The sequence below is a fragment of the Fulmarus glacialis genome, unplaced genomic scaffold, assembly GCF_000690835.1.
Source record: "Fulmarus glacialis isolate BGI_N327 unplaced genomic scaffold, ASM69083v1 scaffold6901, whole genome shotgun sequence".
NCBI lineage: Eukaryota > Metazoa > Chordata > Aves > Procellariiformes > Procellariidae > Fulmarus > Fulmarus glacialis.
Window position 1 is genome coordinate 1 of NW_009190816.1, and position 12,147 is coordinate 12,147.

A 12,147-nucleotide genomic window follows, 5' to 3' on the forward strand; every position below is an offset into this window, starting at 1 on the left:
ATAACTATTAATATTTATATTAATATAAATATTTAAGTGGCTTCTCAAATATGGAAACAAACCTTCAATTAGCGCATGGTATCTTGAGAAATTTGAGCAATGTTAACAAATTTATTTCGAGTTTAGCCTATCAGCTAGTATTTAAAGGAATTTCTATTGTTCGGAACACGACGGTTAGTCATGGTTAGTCTGTTGGACAAGCCATGAGAAAGTTTGTTCTCTAATGGCGAATCAAGCACATTCTTAACTAAAGCCCTGCCTGAACTTTAGCAACTCAAATGCAAGTCAAGCAGAAACTTCCCGCATTTCTGAGAACTCTGAGGTTTAAGCTGATAAGACAGAAGCAGCGAAGGGAGAGTTTTGTTTTACACCAAGAAGCGTTAAACATGCCAAACCAATTCTGATTCGTCTTTACTGTTAAAAACCCGCAGACAGGAGGTGAGCAGTAATTCTCGGGTGGTGTCTTACATCAGGCTCCCCGCAGTCGCACTCCTCTCCGTCTTCCACATAGCCATTCCCACACTTCTGCCCACCAAAGGACTCTTTGACTTCAGGCAAGTTAAACAGACACATTCCCACTCCTTTCTCCAGGCTGTTTTCCAGGTCCTTTCTACTGCAGCTACTGAATACCATGGGAAATGGATAGCTAGAAGAAAAAGACAGGGAGACAAAGAAAAGAGGTAGTATTATCAGATGAGAACATCTCTCTCCTGTCATGCTGGTGACCTTTTAGCACATCTATGCACTAACAAGAAGATTGTGTTCATTTTTTTTAACTCTTTAACATAGGATTGAGAAATAGCAATTCACTGTGAAATTGTGCCAAAAACATTTAATAATTTCTGACTACGAGTAAGGGAATTTCCATCATTTTCACTTAAATTTGTAGCTGCTGTTAAGGGTTGGAAGTGTTCACGTTTGGAATTCCTTCTCCCTCTTTTGCATATGTAGTTATAGAGCAAAATTTGATCATGAGCCTAAAGAAATACTGGGCTTGCAAGGAGGATTCCCGCATTTACAGGACTGCAAAACATCCTAATCCTTCTTGGAAAATTCAGCCTCAAATGGCAAATTCATTCATCTTGCTCTGCAGTATGGCAAACTTCCTACTCTTTTCAGGAAAAAAAAAAAAAATAAAGAGAAGAACACCCAGTTACTTGATAAGAGCCTGCTTCTGCAATTCATCAAAGTCGAGCTTGGGAACTGCATGATTAAAGCAAATACAGTTCTTATTTTAGATCAGGATGACTGTAAAGACACTACTGAAAAAACTCATATTTTGAATTCACACTGCTGAGAGCAGGATTTGGCCCTGCTGTGCAGGCACATAGGGGCTTTGATTTCTTTTGGAAAACACAGGGACAACGTTATCAAAATGATCCAGTGTGGTACAAATATCACCAGATAATTTGTGTTTTTCTGTTGGAGGACTTAATTTTCACTAATGAACGTTTGCAGTTTGATTCACAGATATGAGGCAAAGTGGCACCTGGATCTGGCCATCAGAGCCACTTCCCAAAGTCTGCTGTGCCCTCTCCGCACTGAGATGTGCACATGGTTACGTTGAATCTGGATCACAACCAAGTCGTAAAACAGCACCTCCCCTAAGACTTGGTACCTTCGTCACTGCTGCTCCACGGTCCAGTAATTCAACATGATGGCAGCACAGGGAGCCAACCTGATGATGACTGGACTTTATTCACTAAATGCTTTGTACCACTCACATGTTATTAGGGCATAATCTTTGCAGACAAGCAAGATAATAGATGGAAGTTCTGCACTGCTGAACTTCAGACTTCGATTAATCTACTGTTGTTTCTAATATCCTGAAATGAAAAGCTTGCTTTGGGAATGATGATGCCTATAGGTATCAGAAAGGGATCATTGCTAATAAAAAAAAGAAATGTTTGACAATTCCAAATGCAATAGAGCTTCCTCTGCTGACATAAGGAGGTTAATTAGGATCTTCTGCAAAGGTTATGGGTACCTTACAGAACAGAATTTATTTATTTATATTGTGCCTATTTAAAATTACCTCTTTTACAGATTCTTTTGCAATAAAACAGCCAGCATATTGGAGAAGAACATAAACATGACTCTGAAGAAGAAAATAATTTTCATGTATCACTATAGGGCTTGTCTAGTTAAACTAAACAGTTCTGTGATTCACTGACATATGATTTCAGAAAGTTAATAAGCATCTCCACTTTAAAAGCTGATTTCTGGAAAATACCAATGTTTAGGCAAAATGACGGTGTCTAAGATAAATGAAGAAATTTCAGAATAGCATGAGGTAGGAGTCAGGCTGCTAGCTACAGCTCTGGGCCCCAAGGGAAAACAGGGAAGGTACTCGGAGTAATGGAACAGAAAATAAAGGCACTTGGGAAACCTCCTACTGACCATTTGATATTGAGCAACTGGAAATGTTCTTAACAGGATGCCACAAACTCCTGTCCTACTCTTAGTTTGGTTGGGAAAAAAAACCCACAAAATTTTGTGTACGTGACTATGAACAAGTAGATGGATGTACACTACTGTCAAACACCAGAAAAAACTCAAGAAACCCAGATACATCTGACTGATAAATCCTGCACAAAATATATGAGTGCTTGATCAGACATCATCCCCATATCAAAGTATGAATAAATGAATACTGCATCATCCAGGCAAGATCCTTCTCTTCGGTGATACAGATTTACTTTGATATCCACTGAGATGAGACAGGGCGACATACATACCTTACACAGACTGAAATCAATTCAGGAACACAAATAATGCATTTTTCCCTGTGCCATATGTCTCAGCCATACACAGATCATGAGAACAGCTCACCAGTCAAAACTGTCAATATTTTAGGGCTGTTCCTTTGTATCCATGAATGCTCAGGGTCATTTGCGTGAATGTGAGATGTATCTGTCCATCACCGGGAGAACAGAATCCTTACTCTGTACCAGAGGTGAAATAATGTCATTGTTAATGAATGAGGTTTCTGTTTCCCCCCAAAGGAACTTCAAGCTGTTTCCTATTTTGAACTAAGAGATCCATTCATCTTCTGGCTTTTCCTGCTCTTGACGCTGATTTCCTCAGCTGACATCAGTGCAGCACATGTTACTTGATGAAATTTTCTGAAAATACTTTTTCTTTACCAAGTAAGCCCAAAATAAAGCAATTCAAAACCAGAGATGAACCCAACAAATGGAAACAGAGAGCAACTGAAAGGGAACCACACCATGCAAGAGAAGATCCCACATTAATTGATGCCAGTTGGTATTTCATTGGAAAGATAATTGACTTTTAATACCATGATATTCTGACACACAACCGTTCTTCATTTTTTGGACAAAAAAAAAAAATCACATGTAACAGCCACAGCATTTGATCATTGTGATTTTAGGCTACATTTTGGCTGTCTTTGCAATTTTAAAGCTGTTTCATCAGAAGCATGAAATCCCTGGCAGATGGGAAGGGAGCTATAGATATCCAATGTCAGTAGCATTAGGCACAATGTTTAAGTGAATCTGGAGCATGTGAAAAATGATGAAATAATGGTCATGTGAAAGAAACTCATCCTCTGAACAAACGCAGCAAGCTTCCTCGCACTACCCCGTTGAGAAGCTTCAGACCTCACTTGGAAGGACCACCTTTGGGTAGGAAAAGGTAATGGGGTCTCCGCAGTAAAGTCAGTCCTTGAGCTGTCTCCAAGATTCCAGTAACATGCTAAACAGGGATATTTGTGCTTTCTGTGGTAGCTCAGACACTGATCCTATTGGAAAAACCCTCAGCTACCAGCTCATATAGGCCATTGGAGAACCTTCCAGAGATAAAAATTTAATTAGCAATCAGTATATTCCATTATCCTTCACTCAAGACATTTTCTTTTACAGATCCTTATTTTTCTGCAGTTGGGAAGAGAAAGGAAACTTTAGTCCAACCTAATTCCTATTCTAAGATGCTGAATAGCCCACACATTTTCTACATGGTTTGAATCTGTAGATTTAATACACAATGGATCATTTTGTCAAACCATTCCGGCTGTGGGTACAACTCTACAGAACTCAAATCGTGCCCAGCACTACATCAGTCTCTTCAGTAGGTTTACAGCAAGGAAAATAATTTCAGAGTCTTTCTACCCCTCTTGAATCCACAGCATTCCTCAGTGTCTCCTTATCTCTTAAAAGATGCGCTTAATCTCAAGCAACGAATATCCTAGTTCCCAGCAAAAATAGCTTTGACTGCTCCTGCAAATGAGAGCTTCACAGTAGTAAGAGGATGCCTGGTAATTGATTCCTTTAGAAACAGAGTCTGGTCTTGTCCCATTCATTTATATTTCAAGCACTCAAGCCATTCAAATGCCAGTTTCCTTTATGTAGTTTTGCATTTAGCCTGTATTAGATGGCTCCTTTCATTAACTAAGTGAAGTGGCATCATCACTGTGTCAAGTCCCTTTTAAGAATAGAGCACTTTGTACTAGCACCGCGTTGCCCAGCATTGGCTTTTTTTGCACGAACTATAAAAGTTCATCTCCATCATCTCCATTTCAGAGGCATTCCCCCTCCTAACGGGCTGAATAACAAGAGAGTACAAGCACAGAAACAGAGTCCCTGCCCCAGAAAATTATAGTCTTAAGAGGTCAGACAGCCAAAGCGTTCAGGAGAAATGGAGCGGCTACTGATTCATGCAGGGTAACACAGCAGATCAGCTACAGACCTAGCACCGATACCACCGCTGAGGCTGGTGTCCCATGTTCTTTCCCATTGCTCCACCTGGAAAACACCTGGAGGGGCACTGCCTTGGGCTGCAGGAGGTCTTTGCTCCGTTCCAAACCCTACCACTGCATTGCAGCAATACCTTGGGAAAGGCATCTGAAGTGAAACTTCCTTGGTTCCTCCAAACCATGTCTATCGACACCTTTAGGCATTTAAACATTTAGTACCTTGGATCTACCTCCTCCGTGTTCCTCCACCATAAAATACAACATATTTTGCAGTTTCTCAAGAAGCATCACTGAAGCACATCAACACTTCTGGCAATTCTCTATGCATTGCACAGGAGGATAAACTGCAGGTTCACAATATCTTGAAAACTAACATTTCAATTATTATGATTATCGCTATGCAATCTCAGGTTTTTTTCTTATTCAAGAACTGTAGGACTTTTATAAAGTAACTGCCTTGTTCTCTCCAAAATGTTGGTATATATACACACATACATTATATGTATATATAAATTACATGTCTATTTATAGGGTTCATTTATTTCAGTTCATACCGCAACCTGATTATTCAGCATTATTGCAATGTTTATACAGAGCCTTTTACCAAAAGGCCCTGAAGTGTTTTACAATTATTCACTCAATTAAAATGCACAACAGCCCCAAAGAGCTCTATTAAGCACCACCAGGCCTTCCTCCCTGAGGTAATACGATAATTAGAGATTATATGAATTTTAAAAGGGCATTTTGATTTTCCGGAGCATACTTATTCAAACAACTGTTGACTAGCTGATTTCCAAAGGTGCAGAAAACTGGGACTGGGCTTTGTCCAGAATGCTTGAAAAATCAAGCCTGAGAGGCCATATCTGGAAATAACTAAGGCATCAGCCGTGCTTTTTAGGAGCATGAAGGTTCTCAAAGACAAGAGGGTCCCAGCCCTCTGAGTCAGAAATTTCACTAATCAAGCACCTGAATTTCCAACACTTTCCATGACAACACCTTGTCTGAACTGAACATCACAGTGTCTCTTTGTGTCTGTCTCGACCCTAGGACCCCTTGAGATCCACAAATATGAATACTTACTCTCCTTAGTCTCCAAAATTCTTGATTTTTGGCTGCACAGTGGCTCACTTACAACTGGAGAGGAGGAGAGCAACTCAGATCCTTTTATTGGAGGCAGAAGATCTGAGTTTGAGCTCCCTCTTGTTCTGACTCTACAGAATGACTTATGCAGGTGTAGGTTTTCTGTTGCATATCCCAGACTTACATAGGAACCTAAAAATAGGGGCTTTTTTAACGTTAAAAATGGAGATAGGGTTGCTTTTGTTAATTCAGGTATAAGTGATTTTTCCATGGAAAAAATGTCAGCAGTAGAGAGCGTAACACAAGAATAAATCTCTAGAAGGTAGAAGCTCAAGCGACATGAATGTTTCTAGACCCAGTGAGGTGTTATTTCAAGGAACTATGACAATTTTCCAGCCTCCTCTAACACCTGATCTAATTGACATAATTCTTTCCCATTAAAAAGCATCCCCCTTGGTTTTAACCTTCTAGACATTATTACTGCTCTCCATCTCTTGAAAACAAGTTTTTATGGTCTCCTAAGAGATATGAGCCTAGTAGAATAAAACTGCATTTGCTATTAGATGACATTTTTTGACACTTCAGTTATTCTGTACAGTACGTATGTTAATGAATTAGCAAGCATAAAGAACCTCACAGAATTAGGTATTAAGCAGGAGATAAAATCCAGTTTTCCTTGATATTGAAATAGGTGTTCAAACACTACAGATCCCTTCGTGTATAAAGTTCTGTCATTACACATTATTTCATGCGCCTCGTGTTTTAATAGCAATTGTTTAAAATTAGACAAGTGCCATAATATGGAAGGGCTTTTTAATCTATTATTTAAACAATGTCTTAATTTGTAAGTATTTGTAAGTACTTATTTGTAAGCACTTTTGAGCGAGAAAGACACAAATTCAGTTTTAAAGTAGATCCCACAAGCACAATAAAGTAAAGGGAGACCCTGAAGGTATCTGCAGATTCTCTCCCACCAAAACTTTCGCAAAAACCCAGGACAACTGGGAGGAGGGGGTAAACTGGAGGAATCTTTGGGCTCCTGGAAGATGTGCAGGCCCTTGCAAGCAGCACCTGATAGAGCTTTGTACAAGATACCAGTCCCAGAGCTGATGGGGCACACCTTTTTCGGCAGCGTTGGAAGGATTTAGCTAAAAATGTAGAGAGGTTTTATGTATATATATAAAGTATTGAAACAGAAAGTTTGCTTCAAAAGGCACTAGATGTCTGACAACTCATACTTATTTTTCTAGCCTATTTTTCACTCTCTTGCTCCTCTTTTATAGTTTTAATCCCTAGAGCATCAATAAAGTAGAACACGGAATTGGGCCACATAGTTATACACGATATCAAAGCTCTTGCTGTCTGAATCCATGGTCAGGGATTTAAAAACAAGCCTAGATTTTCCTACAGCTTTTGTCATGTTCACTACATGGTAGTTTTTTCCAATAAATAACTGTGAATATGTCACACTAGTGGTTAATTTAATTGATGTGTAGTGGCAATGGCTTGTTGTGCTACAATGAAATTTCCAGGGTTATTGAAAAGAGAGTCTTTCCAAGTAAATGTTTAAACTTCACACACAAATGCTTTGGGTTCATTTTAATTTGGCGCTGGGGAGAGTGCAGATTCCCAGAATGCATTCAAGTAATCTCACTTCAGGTGCCTGGATTGGATTGTCACAGCCCCAGCTGAGACTTGACCTCTCCCATTAAACTGAAGGTGAAAATTTAACTACCTGAAATATTCAAAAAGGCAGATTTATAACACTGACTGTGGGACCTCAGGGCAGAAAGCAGCGATGAAACAAATGGCTGGATGGTTCAGAGAAGTACTTTCTGCAAAGGAACAAAACTTAATGGCTTTATACAGTATACACTGTCATGGCTTGATATTTCTGCAGTCACAAAACTGCCAAATAAAACATTATTAGCAGTTACTTTTACTTTGACAAATGTACGGTCGGAGAAGTTTTTTCTTGTTGAGAGGCCTATTGCGACTTTCATTTCTGTGTTCTGGGGGTGAAGCAATACTAAACCAATTTATCAATCCTGACAGGATTCTGACTATATGCTGGAGTTATCTGCATTGCAAAAGCTCTATGGGAATTGAACTCAGACAACTGTTCTTCCTGTTGGAAACCAGACAGCCAAGGAAAGTAGCTATAATCAGTTTGAATTTGCCTCTGGCTCATCTTTTGCTCTGTTTCCTTTTAGACCACTACCTCATTAATAAAAATTTGCTGGATTGCCGAGAGTTCAGGTTTCACAATCTGCTACTTAGAATTGGAGGTTAATCCAACGCTGACTACAGGAAAAGTAAAAAAGCAACAAATAGCAGAGGGAGGGATGAAAAGGCCAGGTCAGGTCTGGTCCCAGGCTAAGGAAAAGCAGGGCAGCAGGAGTACCGTGCCTGCCAGCAGTTGCTGGCAATGAAGGAAACTGTAGAGGAGAAGCACAACCAGCAGGCCCTGTGTTTAAATTTGTCACGCAGAACACAACCACCTCAGCACGTGACGAGCAAGTAAAGACAAACGGTCCATCTCGTTGTTCAAAATACCTTGCCGAAGATCAGCTTCCTACTGATTTCTGGTTAGATAAAAGGCATTGTTTGACCTGGCTTGAAATTCTCAGGCAGTGCTACATCCTGATGATACTTCATTTAGTTCCCAACATGATTTTACAATCAGCTTTTGTTTTAGGCAGTTACATTCTGATTTTCTCCCTTGAAAAACCTTGGAATTGTTTTTAAGTAGATTGGGAGAAAAAAAAAATAATCTGACTTTGGGAACTCGGTTTTGAGAGGAGCCCCTTATAGAGAGCACGTTTGGCTGAGGGAGAACAACGAAATCATTTTTCAAAAACCAAAGCAGAACAAACAAAAGGGAATATCACACCCAGATTGTAATACAGAAAAATCAACCCGTGCTATTTATTTATGGACATTTCCCTCTTTCACCAGTACAGGCTCCTGTCCTGCCTGTGTGTATCCTAAACACAACTCGTGATACACTGCACCCTGAAGAACGAGAGAAGCATACACCATTATCCTCCCAGCTGATGTAACCAGTGCGACCAGCTTGATTTAAAGACCTGCCATACTGTGGGGACTTGGCCTCAGCAGATGGATTTGGGCGAGGATGAGCCTGTACATCAGGTGAGCCGATCCAATGACAGCAAGTTAAGGGAAGAAGACGCCGAGAATGGCTAAACCCCACCAGGAGGAACCCCGGCCAGGGAGATGAGATTTGGGAAGCAGCCCTCTGGACAAAGCACGTGAAGAAGCTGCCCACTGGAAGAGCAGCAGCAGAAGCATTACGAGAATGAAGCTTATGGAGATGCCAGTCGGCGAGAAGTGGGTGTTAGAGAAAAATGGCTGAGCCCTGCATAAAGCTGGAAAGAATATATACCTGGGGATAGGCTCATATTAATTTCGCTTAACATCTGTCCTACCTAGTCTTTTAATAAATCAGGACTCCAAGACAGGAGTATCTGACTTGCAAGCAGCATGGCTCTTTTTTTTTTTTTCTTTTAGAATATCCAGAGGAAAGATAAGTGAGACATAACAGTGCCAGAAATCAGACTGCGTTCCCCCAGCATTTCCATCTTCCCAGTGTGCGTACTACAACATGAGCACTGAGGAAAAAACAGGTTTTCCCATATCACGTAAATCACCTCAGGCAAATGGAAGTGGAATTCAAAAAAAAAAAAATCCTAAATATAAAACAACAATAAATCATTTTTCTAGCTTCCCTTTTCTTGTTCACAGTGCTTGGACGAAAAAAATAAACAAATTAGTATCAACGTTGTATATAATCATTATTTCAAGCTGTAATAACAGAATGGACCCAGCCACAATTTGAGACTTAGGGATCCTTAAACGAGCAAATTAAAGCTTTCACTCACAGGAATGAAAGGCTCCTGAGAAATCTAAAGGAATCCATAGGTATCTTGATGAAATCCTGGCCTTACTGAAGTCCACAGGAGCTTTCGTACCAACTTCAAGGGAGCCTGGATTTCACACCTAATGCTGGCTGGCTGCCAGGAGAACACCAATGACAAAGATGAACGCAATTTCCATGCTACGTTAGAAGAAGCCAGAAAGGCTCCCTAGGACACCAAAGTTATTTCACCTCTGTATTTTCAGTGACTTTACACTAAAATAGGTGGTTGCTTATCTTTGTCTCACCACTGGGGCTGTGCCATTCAGTTTGAAAAAGCTGAAATGGAGCCTACCTGCACTTCTGCCGCAAGAATCCTACAGTAAATGCGTCCGGCACTTTGTAATAGGCTTTGACGTTAGAAAAGAAAAAGAATGACTTTGCAGGAAGCAATTGTTGGGGTAAAATGAACATCTTCCCCTCTCTGAATTTTCAACATTTCGCACATCTATCCCAGGCACAAAGGACTCTGTGATTCCCATGACAACTGTGGCAAATGCAGCTGTAGGCATCATTTAATTACAGCGATTCAGCCTTCCAAGTCAACATCAATTCCTTGAAGTGCTTCAGGGCATACAACACATGTTCAAAAAGGAGCATTCACGTGACCTTAAGAATATGCCCTTTAAGGTATGTTTCCATTTATGCTCTGGGAATTTGGAATTCATTAACACCAACTAAAACTGGACATTGTGTGCTTAATTCTCCACGCACTGCACTACAGGTTTATCCCTGCAGGTTGAAAAGTTTTTTTGATGAAACAGAAAGCTAAGGTAAAGGGACACGTCCTTATATGATTTGTTCTCATGGGTCATGGCAATAGCAGTACTGCAGGAGAAAAATGTCCCTTACAGAGCTATATTTTCTACGGATATTGCACTGACAAGACAAAATGCAGTTGAGCTCTCACATGCCAGCATCCAAGCCAGTAAAACTGTACCCATTCTGGATACATCACATAGTAGAAAACATGACTTGTCTTTAAGTATCTGCTATAAATAATCAGACCAGAAGTAAAATGTGTTTTCATTTGAGAAGTAACCTCTCTCCTTGTCAGCTTCACTTACAGAAAATGCATGCTGTAAATCTGTACCAGTTCTCCTCTAGAATACACCAAAAAAGCCAAATATTTTCACTTCTAACAGCACATCTACTGAAATGTGAAAGAGTAAACTAAAATAAAAAGCAAAATCTTTTTCTTGAAGACCTGCCCCGTAGCTCTGTGTGCTAATTGCTAACAGTGACCCACTTCTGTAAAGGACTGAGAAATGTGCAATGTATTTCAACCAACACTACTAATTCTTCCACGCAGATCTTATTTACTTCAAGTATGTCTGTAATGTATGGAAATTATTAACAAAAAGGAATGCCAAATGCACTGCAGACATGGGGCAACTTGGAGGTAAGTGAAAGACTGACATAAATCTATTCGGTAATCTCGTGGCTGTTTCCTACTAAAGGAAGGACCAGAATGCAATGTGCTAAATTACTAGGGCATAGGGATATGTTGCTTAAGTTTTTTTAAAAAAGCAGTTGCACTGCTGGCACAACAGACCTAGCTCTGTCACAAGCAATTTATTACATCAGTATATCAACTTTATTAAAAAAAGAAAAAGACAACAAAGAAGTCTGCCTTTGTGCAGAGCTCAGCTCAGACTGGTTTGGAAACATAAACAGCTTCAGAGTTTAATTAGAAACTGTTTACATCTTAAAGATAATTTCATTTTCTTCAAATTGTAACAGAGGTAATTCCAGATAGTTCTGCTGACTCCACAGTTTAATGTCTCTAAGCTGCCAGACTGAAAAATGCAAAATGAGGTCTGCACAGCTGAAAACAAACTGAGAGGGGTCAGGAAATACTGTGCTAACTAATAATGGTTTGATTATCTAATGTTTAACAGCTCTGCAGCTACAAGATGCTGCGAGATGTCTAGAAAGAAGAAAACCAGTCAGTAAATTAAAGTGCCCTTTCCCACACTGTATTTCTGATTTCTGTCCCATTTCTAGCATGACCCTTTGTCTTTTTTTTAGCCTTTTTTAAATTTTTTTTTTTTTTTTTTACCTTGTGAAGTGTTGAATTAAGTGGTTTTCTCTTCAAGCTGATTCAGTACCAAAGCCAAAATGCTGTTTTCATGGCATACCTGTCTGTCTCCTGAAGCTAGCGTGCTGGAAATCTCTGGAGGGTGTATGTTTTCATAGCCCGGTTCTGTAGACTCCAGTTCAGACCAACCAAAATCAAGGTGACCTTATATCCTGCTTCCTTGAGATCATTTTTCAAAGAGACGAAATGCGATTGAAACTAATACTTAATACAATAAGTGACACATATGATTAGTACTTTCCTAACTTGTCCTTAATAGATTTTAGTTATGTTTTATTTATTTAACTGCATGTTTTTAATGTATCTAACTTACAA

General features: G+C 39.7%; 1 protein-coding gene across 1 annotated transcript in view; it reads right to left on the reverse strand.

Annotated features, from left to right (window-relative positions):
• Nucleotides 1-468: 468 nt before the first annotated feature.
• Nucleotides 469-12,147, reverse strand: part of LOC104083075 (disintegrin and metalloproteinase domain-containing protein 12-like) — a gene marked incomplete at its 3' end in the record, with an annotated part of 135,807 nt that continues 124,128 nt past the window's right edge. The window contains exon 11 of the mRNA XM_009586439.1: nucleotides 469-646. Within this exon, the coding sequence (XP_009584734.1) occupies nucleotides 469-646 (178 nt within the window). The remainder of the gene's footprint in view (nucleotides 647-12,147) is intronic.